Raw genomic sequence first — 18,705 nt, 5'->3', positions numbered from 1 at the left:
GAATGAAATTGCTGCACAAATGTAACAAGAATTGATCCTACACTGGGACTACAGCCATGGAGAAAAAGCAATGTAGTCGTAAAATGTTAATAGGTTTTTCTCAGAGAAAGGACGCAACTACTTTCACACGTGTACTTTCATTTTCAACTTGATATATGTCTATATTGTTCGAAGTGTTTTTCTTTTTTTTTTTTTTTAAATTGATGTTCAGAGCAGCACCAGTCACAAGATCAAAATGATAAGGAAAAATCTTAATGTCATTTCTTCATGGCTTAAATTTCTGGGTATCTCTTTTTCTACAATGGCATCTAGTCTAACAGTATATGTAAAGTTCCCATATATGTACCACTGAGGAGCCCTTGCAACTAACATTTGCAAACACGACAATTTCGTACTAGAGGGATCTGGAAGTCAGGAAAGCCAAGAAGTGTTAAACAAACAGTGAGATGCAGTAAGTCAATTAAAATATGTGCATTATATTGGCTCAAGAAAATGTGTATGTGCAACAAAGTGAACAAAAAGAAAGTAAAAAAGCAGAACAGGCCGGGCGCAGTGGCTCACGCCTGTAATCCCAGCACTTTGGGAGGCTGAGGTGGGCAGATCACAAGGTCAGGAGTTCGAGACCAGCCTGGCCAATATGGTGAAACCCTGTCTCTACTAAAAATACAAAAAAACCAGCCGGGCGTGGTGGCATGCGCCTGTAGTCCCAGCTACTTGGGAGGCTGAGGCAGGAGACTCACTTGAACCCAGGAGGTGGAGGTTGCAGTGAGCCGAGATTGTGCCACTGCACTCCAGCCTGGGCAATAGAGGGAGAGTCTGTCTCAAAAAAAAAAAAAAAAAAGCAGAGAATAAAGTAGTCTGTCCATAAATGGAATATATGTACAAATTAACATCCACATTACCGCAAATAAAATGAAGTGATTAGTTATTTTCAGAGATGTTATTCTTCTTCTGTAAATTTTATGTGTTTAAATGTATGGGGGATAAAATTAAGCCACTGCTCTACCTTATGGCTTTTCTTTTACCATGGTAAATTCTACTTCAAATATTCACCAAGAGAAACATAACGTAATTCAAACCTCATGAATTCCCACCAATCTGGAGATGAGGTTCATGAGCATCATCTTCACTTCAAACCTTTCCTTACAGCACTCAAGCTGCTTTAGTAGTTTTTCTGCAAAATCTGGCAAGGAGAGGATGAAAGAAGTACATTGTGAGTCCATGGTCTATATGACATTTATGTAACAGGCATACGAAAAGGCAGTAGTTAGATCAGTGAATAGTTTGACAAACAGGTGAATATATCAATATATATAAGGGTGCCCAAAGTTAAATCTTAACAATTCCCAAGTTTTTTAGTATCAACATCTAGAGTGACTGTTTGACAGGTGCTCGCTTCACTTAACAGTTATCCAGAGGCTTGCTTCTTAAAGGGGTAGTCCACAGACCAGCAGCTGCTGGTCCACCTGGGAGGCTTGCTGGAAATGCAGAAGCTCAGGCCCCACCTCCCCAGGTGATCCGTATCTACATGTAAGTTTGAGAAACACTGATCTACAGCAGGGGTCAGCAAATCTTGCCATACGTTAGAGTACCGAGAGCCCCAATGCCCAGCTACACCCCATACCAACTAAATTAGATTCTCTGGGGATAACAGGACCCAAGCATCAGCACAGTTTATATAAATTCGCAAGATGAGACCAATGTGTGGCCTAGTTTGAGAACTAGTGTTCTCGAACAAGGTTTTCCATATTTTTGGTTTCCACATATTATTATTATTATTATTTTTTTAAAAGGAGCAACAAAAGACTGCCAGTTTATTTGGTCAAGTACAATGCCCTATTACAACTGTGTTGTTAAAAGCATGAGTCTCAGAAAGACCTGTTTTTACATATTTTTCTTGTTCTGTGATAGACTGGGAATCACTGCTTTAGAAGACAATTTTGTAGGTTACAACCAACTAGTAACAACTAAGCATTTATTGACTATCGGTTAAATGCCAGGGATCTTATATTCCCAGAAAACCCCAAAGGCAGGAAATAAAATAGGCAAAGGTAAGGCCAACAAGGAACTTGGAAGTCATAATTACATACCTTGGGGATCATGAATCAAGTGAATGGCTGAAAAGTTAAACACCTCTGGTTTTTTCTTTTTTTTTTGTTTCTGAAAGGGAGAAGAAATACATTTTCAGTCTGAGTTACAGTGATGATCCCTTAAAACTTAATGTGCTAATAAGGCTGTTATAAGTCCATTAGACTCTTTAAAAAGAAAAAAAACTTTGTTCTAAAAATCTTTTCAACTAGAAGAATTGAAGTTGGTTTTTGCCTTTTAAGATTAAATGTGGAGAATGTGTTCCAACCATTAGCACCTATGAGACTTACAGGAATTAGGAAATGCAAACATTAATAATATGGTTTGGCTCTGTGTCCCCACCTAAATTTCATCTTGAACTGTAATCTCTGCGTATCGAGGGAGGGACCTGGAGGGAGGGACCTGGTGGGAGGTTATTGGATCATAGGGGCAGTTTCCCCCATGCTATTTTCGTGATAGTGCGTTCTCACAAGATCTGATGGTTTAAAAGTGTTTGGCAGATCCCCTGTAGTGCTCTCTCTCTCTCCTGCCACCACGTAAGACATGCCTTGCTTCCCCTTTGCCTTTTGCCATGATTGTAAGTTTCCTGAGGCCTCCCCCACCATGCAGAACTGAATCAATTAAACCTCTTTCCTTGATAAATTACCCAGCCTCAGGTTGTTCTTTATAGCAGTGTGAAAACGAACTAATACAATTGATAAAACACATAATGGCAAAATTAATGACTTTCAAAATAATCATTACAAAAATATTGAATGTACTGCATTTATGTACTCTTCTGACAAAACGTGTCTAGAAAAGATACCATAATACAAGCCACCTTGATCAGAACAAGTGAAAAGTGAATTTAATTAAACTAATTTATCCAAGTCACTGATTTTGCTAGAGCTGAATACATTTATTCATCTAAAATATTAGTGCTGAAAAATTCATCACACATTTCTAAGTCTTCTGAAAATGGTACTCTGATTTTAAATTCTTAAAAGCTCTAGCTAAAAACAACATATTCTTCACTCCTATCTCATTTTCCAGATACAAGTCCCACCTTGAGCACTTTCATTGCCTTTTCCAACTTTTTCTTGTTTTTGGAACTTTTCTTCCCTGTAGCATATTGTACTAGCAGGTCTCGTGCTGTTGGTCCATCATCCTAAAGAAGAAATTACTTTGTAAAACTGTAAACAAGGGAAATCTGCATAGAATGAAAGAGTAAACCTTTCAGTCCCTTCTTGGTTCTTATACCCGTTGCATACAGCTATTAAAAATGAATACTACTTTTAGGCTAGGCGCGGTGGCTCACGCCTGTAATCCCAGCACTTTGGGAGGCCAAGGTGGGTGGATCACCTAAGGCCAGGATTTTGAGACCAGCCTAGCCAACACAGCAAAACTGTGTCTCTATTAAAAATACAAATACTTAGCTGGGCTTGGTGGCGCACACCTGTAATCCCAACTACTCAGGAGACTGAGGGAGGAACATCACTTGAGTCCGGAAGGGGAAAGTTACAGTGAGCTGAGATCACGCCACTGTATTCCAGCCTGTCTCATTAAAAAAAAAAAAAAAAAAAGAAAAAAAAACCAAACAAAAACAAAAAAAAATTTTCAGTGGAAAAAATATGCCTATGTGTACACAAACAGGTACATACAAAGATTTTCACTGCAGCACTAATTTTTTTTTTTTTTTTTTTTGAGATGAAGTCTCATTCTGGCACCCAGGTTGGAGTGCAATGGCATGCTCTCACTTCACTGCAACCTCCACCTTCCAGGTTAAAGCGATTCTCTTGCCTCAGCGTCCCAGGTAGCTGGGATTACAGGCGCACACCACCATGTCTGGCAAATTTCTGTATTTTTAGTAGAGACGGGTTTCGCCATGTTGGCCAGGATAGTCTTGTACTCCTGACCTTAAGTGATCCGCCCGCCTCAACCTCCCAAATTGCTGGGATTACAGGTGTGAGCCATTGCACCCAGCCCTCATTTTTCCTTTAAAAACTGTTGTCGGGCAACCCACTCGGGTCCCCTTCCACGCTGTGGAAGCTTTGTTCTTTCGTTCTTCACAATAAACCTTGCTACCACTCACTGTTTAGGTCCGTGCCATCTTTAAGAGCTGTAATACTCATTGTGAAGGTCCGTGGCTCCAAAACAAACAAAACAAAACCAAAAAAAACTGTTGTCTTCCTTTACAAATATGTATGTTGTTTACTATGGCATATGTATTCCCACTGCCCTATTCTGAAATAAGCATCATTTGCTTTTAGAGAGTTTCTCCCTTTTTGTTATTTAGGTTGCCATTTACAATAAAAATGTATACACTGTTTAAAAGATGTTGTCACATATTCCAGTACTTTGGTTACCAAAATACTAAAATGGGGAAGAATAATTTTATTTTATTTTTTTTAGAAATTATTTTAATATTTCATGTCATCATGAATCTTGATTTTTTTTTCCTCAAAAATATGTTGGTGACAATTTTCATCCTAAATTTACATAGTGAGATATAGGTATAACTTTAGAACTAAGATCAAGGTCGAATAAATCTGTTTTATTAATTATTTAACCAATCTTACTGAATACAAGTGAAAAATTCCAAGTAGAGTAAAATAGCATGGCAGAATTCAATAGAAGGGCAAAGGCATCATCTAGGTTCCTTTCTAACTTCAGCAGTCATAGACTTTACAATGTGCACTCAGAGCAATAATGAAAGGTAAGATTCAGAAGCAGCTATGATTAAACTAACCTCAGATTCAGAGTCACTGTCCTGTTTTTCTTCTTCATCTTTCCCAAGGAAGAATGTCAAAGCGGCAACTAATATCTAAAGACCAACGAGAAAAAAGTCAGCTACTTGATTCAGCTTAAAACAAAGAATAAATCCTTTTGACCATGCTTTATACACGTGCATGAACTAAGATCTGAAGAACAAATTCAAAGAGTGGTGGGATTTTTTGCTCATTTTTTCTTAATTACAATTGTTTTTATGTTATTTCTCTAATAAATACTTAATTTAAAAAACTAGATAAAAACTGCTAGGCTATATATAGTCACCCTTCAAGACTGTCAAGAATTTCTACATCCCCTATAAGAAAAGTGACATTATAGCCCTTCTAACAGACAAAAGTCAAACATTGACCTTAAATTTCTTTTAGCAGTGCCTAAGCCCAATAGAAGTCAAGAATCACAAGGGAAAAAACATTAAAAAACCACTGAGGGGCCGGGCGCGGTGGCTCAAGCCTGTAATCCCAGCACTTTGGGAGGCCGAGTCGGGTGGATCACGAGGTCAGGAGATCGAGACCATCCTGGCTAACATGGTGAAACCCCGTCTCTACTAAAAAATACAAAAAACTAGCCGGGCGAGGTGGTGGGCGCCTGTAGTCCCAGCTGCTCGGGAGGCTGAGGCAGGAGAATGGCGTGAACCCGGGAGGCGGAGCTTGCAGTGAGCCGAGATCCGGCCACAGCACTCCAGCCTGGGCGACAGAGCGAGACTCCGTCTCAAAAAAAAAAAAAAAAAAAACCACTGAGGGTATCATTTATTACATAGCAATTTAAAAACTCCTAATTCTATTGATTCCTTTAAAGTTCAGATGACCCAGGAAAGCAGTATAGGAACCAAGAAAGCATCACTTAACATAAACTGCACATCTGCACATCACTGCATGCCTGGTATGCAGGCATGCAGTTTATGCTGAGTGATGCTTTCTTCAAACTGCGTGCAGAAAGCAGACCACCCACAGACAGAGCTTACACACAGCCCTACGGGCGCTCACCTTGGTGACCTTAGAGAAACATGCAGTTGTGATAACATTGACAGTTTTGGCATCATTCCTGGGGGAAGACAATGAATGCTTTGAAGTAAATTTTCATTCTACTGTATTTCATAGCACAGACAATGGCACAAAATGAATAATATAACAAATGTCTGTGACATACCAGAATTCCCAATTGTCATATTTCAAAAAGATATGGGTTGCCAAATTAGTCAACCACAAGTAAAACATTTCATTAGATTTTAGCCCAGATTTATGACAAAATTTGCAGCCATTAACATGGAGTATTTAAAGAATTTTTAATGACGTAGGAAGCTAGTCAAGTGAAGAAAAAAAAAAAAAAACTGAGAAGGTCTGGGACAGTGGCTTGTGCCTGTAATCCCGGCACTTTGGAGGGCCAAGGCAGGTGGATCACTGGAGGCCAAGAAGAGTTCAGGTCCAACCTGATCAACATAGTGAAATCCCATCTCTACTAAAAATACAAAAAAATTAGCTGGGCATGGTGGTGCGTGCCTGTAATTCCAGCTACTTGGGAGGCTGAGGCACGAGAACTGCTTCAACTCAGGAGGCAGAGGTTGCAGTGAGCCAAGATCACACCATTGTACTCTAGCCTGGGCAACAGACCAAGACTTTGTCTCAAAAAAACAAACAAAAAACAATAATAATCGAGAATTTAAAAACTATAATATATAGGCTGGGCACAGTGGCTCACGTCTGTAATCCCAGGGCTTTGGGAGGCCAAGGCAGGTGGACCATGAGGTCAGGTGATCAAGACCATCCTGGCCAACATGGTGAAACCCCGTCTCTACTAAAATACAAAAAAAATTAGCCAAGCGTGGTGGTGCGTGCCTGTAGTCCCAGCTACTCAGGAGGCTGAGGCAGCGAAATCGCTTGAACCCAGGAGGCGAAGGTTACAGTGAGCCCAGATCATGCCACTGCACTCCAGCCTGGTGACAGAGCAAGAGTTTCCTCAAAATAAATAAATAAATAAATAAAATAATTTAATTAAAAAATAAATAAATAAATAAAAACTATAACATAGAAAAACTTCAACCATATTTAAAAATTCACATTAAACAAAAGACTGGGTGGAAATACCATAAATACTAACAGTAATTGATTAAAACCACTTTTTAAATTTCTCCAAATTTTCTGCTGTAATGAATATTACTTTTATAGTAAAAAAAATAAGTCAATAAGAAAAGCAAAAGAAATGAGTTGGGGACACTGTATCAACAAACTGAAGTATATGAGGCATGATATTTTATATAAATAGGATGAACTGACTTGAAAATCTTCAGAGTAGCAGAAGAGAGAGCACAGATTTTGGAGTCAGTTAGATCTGGGTTTGAATTTCACCTCTGCCTCTTAATAGCTAAACTTTTACTAACTAAGAACTTCCATGTCATTACCTATAAAATGGGGTAATTCCAGATAAGCTACATCCGCTGTTCTCAAGCTGTTCTAAGTGAGGTCCTATCAAAGTGCCCAACCTCAGTTGATGCTCAAGAAATGATAACCAATGTTATTAGTCATTTGAATTGCCTCTATTTTACTTCCAACTTTAATCTATGACAGAGGTATATTAAAGCGCTCAAACTCAAGAAAAGTATTTGTATATGTGCTCTGTATTAATTATAAATGAAAAAAGAGTCTACTTCTCATAAGACAAATATATATACACTACCAAATGTTCCTTCTGTAGAGTTCAATCATTACATCTAAAGACATCTTGGCTGCGGTTGCATTGCTATCTCTTAACATGGTGTACATGAAATTTTGCAATACCTGAAGAAAAGGAGGAGAAAGAAGACTTAATACACTGATGGTACAATGCTGCAAAAATGGAAAACAGAAGAGTACTTACTACATTCACTTTATTGTTCTTGTGTTTTGCGTTTATATTCTTGATATCAGTCACAATATGTGTGTATAAAGTCTGAGGAAAAGAAACAAAAACATATACATTAAACCTAACCAACATTTTTAACCTTGCTATATTTGGAGAACAGTATGAAAATACAGGATGACTTAATTTTACCTATTTTTCATTCTATCACAAAAGAAACCCAAACCAAGCAAACAAACAAAAAAGCAACTACAAAGCAAACCAAATTTGTCCTCAAGAGGTTAAACATGGAGTTTCATGTAATACAGCACAATTCTCCTAGGTATATATCCAAGAAAATGAAAACATCAGTGTTCATACAAACGTTCATAGCAGCCTTATTCGTAGTGGCCAAAAAGTGGAAATAACTTAAGCTTCCATTAACTGATGAATGGATAAACAAAATGTGTTATATCTACACAATGGAATATTATTTGGCAACGAAAAGGAATAAAGTACTGATATGCGCTACAATATGAATGAATCTTGAAAACATTATGCTAAGTGAGAGAATCTAGTCACTACCACATATTGTATGACTCCACTTATATAAAATTTCCAAAACACACAAATCTATAGTGACCCAAAGTAAACTGGTGATTACCTAGAGCTAGAAGGGATGAGGAACGGGATTAACTGTTACTTGGAATAGAGTTTCTTTTGGGGGTGACAAATGTTCAAAAATTGATTGTGGTGATGGTTGTACCACTCTGTCAATACACTAAAAAACACTGAATTGTATACTTTAAGTGGATGAATTTTACGTAAATTATATCTCAATAAAAGTGTTACTAAAAAAAATGCTCCAATTTACCAAGCACCTAACTGCATGTAGGAAAATACTGCGAATGCACATATCACTGGTGCCCACACCATGCTCCCATGGACCACTTTTATTCCACAAATTAGACTGTGGGTGGCAAGCCACCCAGGTGCCGAGGTAAGAGACCGAGGGCACGAGCTGTTCCAGTATAATGAGGAAAATATATATAATAAGAACAGCTGTACTAGACATAGCTTATAGATATGATTACTTATGAATAATATTAATGATTAGTTTGTAGCACTACTCTTTATTCCAATATTATAATAATCTTTGCTCTACAATTATAACCTAGGAAAAACCAGGCCATACAGAGATAGGAGCTGAAGGGACACAGTGAGAAGTGACCAGAAGACAAGAGTGTGAGCCTTCTGTTATGCCTGGACAGGGTCACTAGAGGGCTCCTTGGTCTAGCGGTAACACCAGTGTCTGGGAAGATGCCTGTTACCTACCTAGTGGACCTTGGTCTAGCAGTAGCGTCAGTGCCTAGAAAAGGCAACCATTACTTAGCAGACTGGGAAAGGGAGTCTCCCTTTCCCCAGAAGAGTTAGAGATGACTGGTCCGCCACATCTTGTAGAGGGCCTGCCATCAGTCAGGCCTGCCTGCAGTCATCCGGAGGCCTAACCGTCCCCCTGTGATGCTGTGCTTCAGCATCAGGCTCCTGGTCCACTTTCATGTTCCACTCTGTACACCTGGCTCCGCCTTTCAGATAGCAGTAGCAGAATTAGTGAAAGTACTCAAAGTCTTTGAAACGCAGAAGTAACGGCGTAAGCTGTCTCCTCTCTCCGCCTTGGCTGCCAAATAGGGAAGGAACCCCTGTCCAGTGGAAATATGACTCATGTGACCTTACCTGTCATTGGAGATGGCTCACACTCCTTACCCTGCCCCCTTGCCTTGTATCCAATAAATACCAGCGCAGCCTGGCATCCAGGGCCACTACCGGTCTCTGCGTCTTGGTGGCAGTGGTCCCCGAGCCCAGCTGTCTTTTCTTCTATCTCTTTGTCTTGTGTCTTTATTTCTACGATCTCTTGTCTCCGCACATGAGGAGAAAAACCCACAGACCCTGTAGGCCTGGCCCCTACATTAGACCAAGAATACAACCGCTAAAATCAAACAGTGGTAGTCTCTTAATACTTTGAAAAAAATTTTAAATTAATTAATGTAAACTTAAGTTTTTCTTTCCTTTTTTTCTTTAAATACAGAAGGGGTCTTTCTATGTTGCCCAGGCTGGTCTCAAACTCCTCGCCTCAAGTGATCCTCCCACCTCAGCCTCCCAAAATGCGGGTATTACAGATACGAGCCAGTGTCCAGCCAACTTTTTCCATCTTAAATTTCTTTCATAAATCTTCAGCTTCTAGTGTTATATAAGCAAATGCAAATTCGCGGGAAAATGTTAATAACAACAAAAAAGTTTTTTGTGGGGGAGTGGGCCAGTTACAGCTGTGAGTACCAATGTCCTAATTTGGCCAGCCAGTATGGTGCAGTAGTAAAAGGCTTGGGTTCTGGAACCAGAGCCTGGGCTTATATCCAATCCCACCACTAAGAAGCAGTGTGAGAGTGGGCAAGTCACTCTATCTCTCTTTAACCTCAGCCTTTACTTTTTTTTTTTTTTCTGAGATGGAGTCTCGCTCTGCCGCCCAGGCTGGAGTGCAGTGGCTGGATCTCAGCTCACTGTAAGCTCCCCCTCCTGGGTTTACGCCATTCTCCTGCCTCAGCCTCTCGAGTAGCTGGGACTACAGGCGCCCGCCACGTCGCCCGGCTAGTTTTTTTGTATTTTTTAGTAGAGACGGGGTTTCACCGTGTTAGCCAGGATGGTCTCGATCTCCTGACCTTGTGATCCGCCCGTCTCGGCCTCCCAAAGTGCTGGGATTACAGGCTTGAGCCACCGCGCCCGGCCTAACCTCAGCCTTTTCATCTGCAAAGTAAGAATAATAATAATGAGGATCCCTCTCTCATAGGGCTTTGTGAGTAAATGAGTAAATACACAAAAGCTCTGAGAATGGTGCCTGGCACAAAGTATGCACTCAATAAATACTGGCTATTAACACCATATTGCATGCACACATGGTTGTTTTTTTTTCTGTTAAAGTAATTCTTAACTGTATCCAACAATGTAAAGCATCGATAATTCAAGAGACAACAAAATCTTATGTTGCCTCAAGGAAGATGCAGGGAAATATTTTTATTGCTCTTTACCTTTCGCAGAAGCTTATCATGGCAACGCAGAAGTTCAAAGAAGAGTTCTAGCAGGCTTGATGGATTGATGAGATTCTTATTTCTCAGCAAGATCAAAGCTTTGCAAAATGTCTCGGGAAGGAAAAAAAACATACCATAAGACAACAGTAAAGTTAACAAGGTGAGAAAATAGAGCATATATGTCCCAAGACCTTAATGTCTTTTACTAACTAGACACTATTGTAGGATTCAGAACAGTCAGTCTCTGCCTTCATGGAGCTTACACTGGGGATAGAGCAGAACGGAGGACAGACAAGTCAAGTAAGCACATAAAAAGTGGGATCTAAGAAAATAAGTGTCATGCAGGAAGTAAACAGGTTTACGTAATTGATAAAATAGTGACTGAGGGAGGGCCACAGGGAGGTCAAGGAAGATCTCTTTGTCGTGTCACCATATGGTAAAACCCTGAATCCACAGACAGGTGGGATAACAACATAATACACTAAATTGGAATAATCAATGCGAGTTTGTGACCTCACGAGGCATTCTTTTGACGTACCATTAGCACTAAGAATGGCCCAACAGCAGTTGTTGCACTCCTCCCCCATGCCTTTTTTTTTTTTGACAGGTCTCGCTATATCGCCTAGGCTAGTCTTGAACTCTTGAGCTCAAGCAATCTTGCTTCAGCTTCCTGATTAGCCAGGACTGTAGGTACTCAGTTATTATTATTATTTTATTTTCTATTGTTAAGAGATAGAGTCTCATTATGTTGCCTAGGCTGGTTTCAAACTCCTGGAAACTCCTCAAATGATGCTCCTACTTCAGCCCCCTAAGTAGCTGGGATTACAGGCATGAGCTGAAGTGCCCAGCAGTAGTGGCACTCTTGCTTAACACCAATTCTTACATGTAGCCCTATCATCCAAATTTTGGCCTCGAATGTTCTCCTTCATTAGATGAAATACAATCCTTGAAGAACAGTTGATTCCAAGCCTTGGGGCAAGAAAAATGGTAAGAAGGAATTTGGAACTATTTCTGCCAGAATTCAAGGATGCTTTCAAAAACAGGGGCAAGGCTGGGCATGGTGGCCCACACCCATAATCTCAGCACTTTGGGAGGCTGAGGTGGGAGAATCACTTGAGGTCAGGAGTTCAAGACCAACCTGGGCAATGTAGTGAGACCTTGTCTCTACAAAGAGCGTGTGGTGGCACATGCCTTGTGGTCCTAGCTACTTGGGATGCTGAGGTGGGAGGACTGCTTGAGTCCAGAAGCTTGAGGCTGCAGTGAGCTAAGATTGTACTAGCCAGGCAGCTGAGTGAGAGACTCTGTCTAAAAAATAAAATAAAATAAAAATAAAAAAATAAAATAAATTTTAAAAATCAGGGAAATTGCTAAAAGGACTAAGAAGCTCCCCCCGGCCAGGTGGTGACAATCTGAACATAAAGTAATTAAAATAATAATGCTCAAAAAAAGTTTTAAAGTACATAAAAGGTAGTTACAATGTCAAAGGAATACATATAACTTGATTTTTGTTGATTTAAGTAGGTAAGAATTACCACATATGGCTATTTCATTTCTTCCAGAAAAACCCCACAATGTTTCTGTCTGTGTAAGCAGGACAGAGTGAACAAAAACTTGGGAATGACTCAAAAAGTCTTGGAAAAATAGCAAATACACCAGGTAGAAAGAAAGCACAGTGGTTGACAAGAATTGGTGGTTATCCCAATAACCAATTAAAAAGAGCTTCTTCCAGTGTGTTCAACGCTTCCTCTAAAGAGCAATGCTAACTATACAGACTCAATCCTTTATCTCCAGGCAAAGGAAATATCCATTATTTTTTAAAAACCTACTAATCATCATAAAGCACTATAAAGAAATGCACATACACATTTTTTTCCATTTTTAAAAAAATTTAGAGGCGAGGTCTCGTTATGTTGCCTAGGCTGCAGTGTAGTGGCTATTCACAGGCACGCTCATATCACACCTCAGGCTCAAACTCCTGACCTCAAGCAATCCTCCTGCCTCAGCCTCCTGAGAAGCCGGGACTAGAGGCACACCTGGCACATTTATTAATTTAATAATCCCCACAGACCAGTTTGGTGGGGTACCGCCAGGAAAATAAAACTTAAATCCTAATTACATGGAAAGCCATTAAGTCTCCATACCCAAAATATCAAATCTCTATGAGCTACAAGGACTTCAAGAGTAACGTGACATCGGTAAAAGCCTTTAGACTAGGGGTTCAAGTTTGGAGTCCCTTGGGCTGTGCTGCCAGGTCCCATGTACCACCTGAGTGTCAATCAGTTGACAATCCAGAATCTGCAACCTCGGCTTGTATGAGATGGTATTCTTTTTCTTTTTGGCCTAATCAAATTACTAAAATCCTATAGTAGTACAAAAATGATAGAAATAGAAAAAAACCTGAGAAAATCTAATGGAAAACAAAGATTAATCTAAAGACTTGGCATTTCTACAAGTTTTGCTACAGGATATTAGCAAGTTTTCTGATCATATTTGTGTACTTATCTGCTGTAAAGAGGTTTGGAAAGTAGACATATTAAATTTGGAAGTGTCTTAGGTTGGGTTCCCTAGAATCAGAGACTGATTTATTACAAGTGATTTGTTGGGGGTATGATCTCAGAAAGGAAGTGAACGAAGGAGGATAGTGCAGAGACAAGCAAAGCAAAGCAAGGATGTGTCCTTGACTGGAGATTAGCTTTAGTCCCATCACAGGAAAGCACTGGAGCACAACCTGCAATGGAGTCAGAGCCACCCTGAGGTAATAGGCTGGGCTTTTGCACCACATGATAATGGGCTGTGGGCTACTGGGGTAGGAGGACACCTCCCAGGCACTAGGACTCCAATTTAGCTGAGGACAATGTTCCAGAGAAAGGGCGGCTGAGGGCCACCAGTAGCTGACATTCACAACAAGCAGGGCAAACAGTACACGGGCCTGGTAAAGGGAATGTCAGCCAGGACTCAACCTCAACCACTAAAGGAAAAATGATGAAATGCTCAAACTGACTGTCTAATGGATAAGTTTACTAATTTAAGCATTATAAAAATGACAAATTGTAATTAGGATTCTTCATGCATATGAGATTTGAATGACTAGAAGAAATCATCTACTCAAAAGGTTAAAGAGCATCCTGTAGGGTTAGTGTGCTGGAAGAATAGAAAGATCACAGTGTAGCTGAAAACAATAGGAGATCAGAAACACAGGCAAGAAGCAGATGATGCAGGCACCTTTGAGCCAGGTTATTAAGTTTCTGTTCTACTCTAACTATACATGAGAAACCATAGAAGGATTTTTAGGAAAGGATATAATAATTTACATTTTCCAAAGAAAATCAGCAGAGAGGCTGTTCTCATTTAAATATATATGAACGCAGCACACATGAACACAGCACAATTTATTCATCCAACTACTGGTCCTACCATTCGAAGATCTGGATCCAATACGGTATGATTGCAGGAGAGAAGATCTTTCACCTCTTGAGGAAAATTACTTAGATACTCTGGGTAGCAGTGACTAATCTGTAACAAAGCAAAGGCTCTTCTGAAGTTTCTCTCTTTCTCTCCTATAATTCAGAGGCACACATTTAGGATGTTCTGCAAAAGGAGAGTAAAAGGCTATGTTTCATAGAAGTAGATGGTTTCAAACAACCTTCTTTTCCTTCTACGTGTTAATTTCTCCAACACTTATTATAGTTTCTCTAGTCTTAGTAATATTTATGATATGATTTAGTACCTGCTTTTATGATGAATTTGAAGAAAAAAAAAAAACAGTCTTAAAGTTTTGTCCTGGTTAGTTCTGCAAAAAGATTTAGTGACATTCTCTAACTCATGATAGGGAGAAAATAAAATTTGCAAAAAGGAAAGTTAGAAACATATTTTAATTAAGTTCCCATTCCAGAGTGGAATAAGGTTGAGTATTAGTGAAAAAATATTTGGCAAACTGTGTGTAACACCGGTCTTTATTTAACAAATTGTATTCTTACCTGTGCCATAAACATCACCAGCTCTGCTAGTTCTTTGCTGGGTTTATTTGGTTGCAATTTGAAAATCTCCACATTGGATTTGTAGTGATTATACTGCTGTAGAAACTGTAGAAAAATAAAATTTAAGTTTGTCACATTCTATTACATGACTTTCTCAGTGCAGAAATTCTTAGGAGAAACTGTTGACAATCACATGGAGAAAAACATATTACAAAAGTATATAAAAACACTCCTTTTGCCTTATCTGCATTCTTCAAAGTGTACTTTTTAAAGACCTGAGCATATCACAGATAATCTAAAGACCCTTTCCTTAGAATTATCATTACAAGTTTAGGCAGCATGGTGTAAGAACAGAGAAGCATAAATCCCAAAATTCAGACTGTAGCCCTGTTCTGCCAGTTACTATCTAAATGATCCCTACTGCTGGGTGTAGTGGCTCACACCTGTAATCCCAGCACTCCGGGGGGCCAAAGTGGGTGGATCACTTGAGCCCAGGAATTCGAGACCAAACTGGGTAACACAGGGAGACCCTGTCTCTACAAAAAATACAAAAATTAGCAGGGTGTGGTGGTGTGTATCTGTAATCCCAGCTACTCAACAGGCTGAAATGGGATAATCACTTGAGCCCAGGGAGGTCGAGACTGCAGTGAGCTATGATCATGCCACTGCACTCCAGCCTAGGCAACAGAGACATTCTGTCTCACAAAATAAAAATAAAAATAAATGACCCCTACTACCACGTCCATGTATGCAGAGCACTCAAATCAGCAGAAAAATAACAGGTCAGAAATATAAATTATATCTCAAGTACATGAAGCTCTCCAGTCAAAATCCCTCCCACCCCTTTTCTTAAATTATACTTTTTTTTTTTTTTTTTTTTTTTTTTTGAGACGGAGTCTCGCTCTGTCACCCGGGCTGGAGTGCAGTGGCCGGATCTCAGCTCACTGCAAGCTCCGCCTCCCAGGTTTACGCCATTCTCCTGCCTCAGCCTCCCGAGTAGCTGGGACTACAGGCGCCAGCCACCTCGCCCGGCTAGCTTTTTGTATTTTTTTAGTAGAGACGGGGTTTCACCGTGTTAGCCAGGGTGGTCTCAAACTCCTGACCTCGTGATCCGCCCGTCTCGGCCTCCCAAAGTGCTGGGATTACAGGCTTGAGCCACCGCGCCCGGCCCTTAAATTATACTTTTAAGTTCTGGGATACATGTGCAGAACATGCAGGTTTGTTACGTAGGTATATATGTGGCATGGTGGTTTGCTGCACCCATCAACCTGCCATCTACATTAGGTATTTCTCCTAATGCTATCCCTCCTAATGCTATCCCTCCCTAATGCTAACATAAACAGGGCCCGACCCTGAGAGGCCCCAATGTGTGATGTTCCCCTCCATGTGCCCATGCGTCCTCACTGTTCAACTCCCACTTATGAGTGAGAACATGCGGTGTTTGGTTTTCTGTCCTTGTGACAGTTTGCTGAGAATTATGGTTTCCAACTTCATCTATGTCCCTGCAAAGGACATGAACTCATCCTTTTTTATGGCTGCATAGTATTCCATGGTGTATATGTGCCACATTTTCTTTATCTAGTCTATCACTGATGGGCATTTGGGTTGGTTCCAAGTCTTTGTTATCGTGAATAGTGCCACAATAAACATACAAGTACATGTGTCTTTATAGTAGAATGATTTATAATCCTTTGGGTATATACCCAGTAATGGGATCGCTGGGTCAAATGGTATTTCTGGTTCTAGATCCTTGAGGAATCGCCACACTGTCTTCCACAATGGTTAAACTAATTTACACTCCCACCAACAGTGTAAAAGCATTCCTATTTCTCCACATTTTCTTCAGCATCTGCTGTTTCCTGATGTTTTAATGATTGTCATTCTAACTGGCATGAGATGGTATCTCATCGTGGTTTTGATTTGCATTTCTCCAAGGACCAGTGCTGATGAGCTTTTTTTCATGTGTTTGTTGGTCGCATAAATGTCTTCTTTTGAGAAGGGTCTGTTCAGATCCTTCGCCCACTTTTTGATGGGGTTGTTTTTTTCTTGTAAATTTGTTTAAGTTCCCTGTAGATTCTGGATATTAGCCCTTTGTCAGATGGACAGATTGCAAAAATTTTCTCCCATTCTACAGGTTGCTTATTCACTCTGATGATGGTTTATTTTGCTTGCAGAAGCTCTTTAGCTTAATTAGATCCCATTTGTCAATTTTGGCTTTTGTTGCCATTGCTTTTGGTGTTTTAGTCATGAAGTCTTGCCCGTGCCTATGTCCTGAATGGTAGTAGCCTAGGTTTTCTTCTAGGTTTTTATGGTTTTAGGTCTTACATTTAAGTCTTTAATCCATCTTGATTTATTTTTGTATAAGGTGTAAGGAAGGGGTTCAGTTTCAGCTTTCTGCAAATGGCTAGCCAGTTTTCCCAACACGTTTTATTAAATAGGGAATCCTTTCCCCATTGCTTGTTTTTGTAAGGTTTGTCAAAGATCAGATGGTTGTAGATGTGTGGCGTTATTTCTGAAGCCTCTGTTCTGTTCTATTGATCTATATATCTGTTTTGGTACCTTAAAAAAAAAAAAAAAACTAGGTCTCTGTCACCCAAGCTGGAGTGCAGTGGCACAATCATAGCTCACTGCCACCTCAAACTTCTGGGCTCAAGAGGTCCTCCTGCCTCAGCCCCCTAAGTAGCTGGGACCACAGACGTTCACCACCACGCCTGGCTGATTTTTCATTTTTATTTTTTGTAGAGACAGGGTCTCTTTATGTTGCCCAGGCTGGACTCAAACTCCTGGCCTCAAGTGATCCTCTTACCTCAGCCTCCCAAAGTGCTGGGATTACAGGTGTGAGGCAGAGCACCTGGCTCCCCTTTTAAGTATCAAGTAAAACTTTATGCTAGAGTTCTAGACAGGATGTGTTAACAGCCAATAGCAGTAGACACATGGAAATAATAATAGCTTCCACTTATTCAGCACTTGTTATGTGCTAAGCTTCTTATGTACATCAACTCATTTACTTATGTTTAGTCGTACCAGCCACCTGATAATCAAATGGTGGAATTCACCAGGCCTCAGTTCCACAGTTTCATGCCTTACAGCTAACTACTCTCCACCCATACATAGTCCATGTCTTTAAATTATGTGATACACACACAATCACTCTTTCTCATCATCCCTACCTGGTCCAGTGAACTCCCAATTCACATATCCAGTCACCCCTCTCACATCTCTGTTTAGGTGTCTAAACAGACATCGTAAACTTAGCATGGTCAAAAAACAACTTGATTTCCCCAACAAAACTGCCAGGCCTCTAGCTTCTTCTAAGAACAGAAGTCAAGTCCCTACATGCTTCAGACAGAACCACTTCTCTCTTGACCCCATACCTCCACTGAATAGGAGTGAGGAGAGGGCTGCAGAACTCATGCTCCTGACAAAATCCTCACCCCATTTCTTCCCCCACCCCACCCATAGCCCAGCTAACACTATTTACCTGCCTTGAGATGATCAGGACTAATCTCATTACACCCTTTATGTGCATCAGTCACCACAAGAGTCCAGTATTCCCTGGCCATCCCTCATCCCCCTCACTCTAATCCTCATACCACTAGAATCCTGAAACTCTTGGGGTGGGGCCGAGGCATCTAAATCTCTTTTAAACAGCCCAGTCATTCGGATGCTCTATGGGAACAGTGGTTTTCTCCTGACACACTGCTACATCGTTTCTTTCTCCCAGCATGGATGAGTCAGTAGGCATCCTCCCTGTTCACCAATGCAACTTCCAGAGCACTCATATCCCTCCAGATTAACATCCTTTCTCCTCCTTAACCGTCTTCACCCCCAGCTTTGAACCTTATGCCACAAGACCCACTATTCCTCCCTGTAGTCATCTAAAGACTAGGGTTATCCTCACATTCCTGGAACATTTCAGCTCTTTGCTCACTGTCTTCTCACCCTTTATCACAATTCCTGTTATAATACTTGGTGATTTT

At 40.3% G+C, this 18,705-nt stretch overlaps 1 protein-coding gene across 3 annotated transcripts in view; it reads right to left on the bottom strand.

Annotated features, from left to right (window-relative positions):
• Positions 1-18,705, bottom strand: part of SDAD1 (SDA1 domain containing 1) — a 40,177-nt gene that overhangs the window by 15,797 nt on the left and 5,675 nt on the right. For 2 of the 3 annotated variants that reach the window (XM_033214400.1, XM_033214401.1), the window contains exons 2-11: positions 14,726-14,830; positions 14,163-14,261; positions 10,749-10,859; positions 7,708-7,779; positions 7,528-7,628; positions 5,841-5,898; positions 4,817-4,891; positions 3,134-3,235; positions 2,091-2,160; positions 1,080-1,183 (exon numbers count right to left, since the gene is read on the bottom strand). In XM_033214400.1, coding sequence (XP_033070291.1) covers positions 1,080-1,183; positions 2,091-2,160; positions 3,134-3,235; positions 4,817-4,891; positions 5,841-5,898; positions 7,528-7,628; positions 7,708-7,779; positions 10,749-10,859; positions 14,163-14,261; positions 14,726-14,830 — 897 coding nt within the window. Of the gene's footprint in view, positions 1-1,079; positions 1,184-2,090; positions 2,161-3,133; positions 3,236-4,816; positions 4,892-5,840; positions 5,899-7,527; positions 7,629-7,707; positions 7,780-10,748; positions 10,860-14,162; positions 14,337-14,725; positions 14,831-18,705 lie in introns of all 3 variants that reach the window. The other variant, XM_033214402.1, reaches the window with a different exon arrangement.

Source organism: Trachypithecus francoisi, unplaced genomic scaffold (assembly GCF_009764315.1).
Source record: "Trachypithecus francoisi isolate TF-2019V2 unplaced genomic scaffold, Tfra_2.0 Lachesis_group1, whole genome shotgun sequence".
Lineage (NCBI taxonomy): Eukaryota > Metazoa > Chordata > Mammalia > Primates > Cercopithecidae > Trachypithecus > Trachypithecus francoisi.
This window is presented reverse-complemented; position numbering and strand designations above follow the sequence as displayed.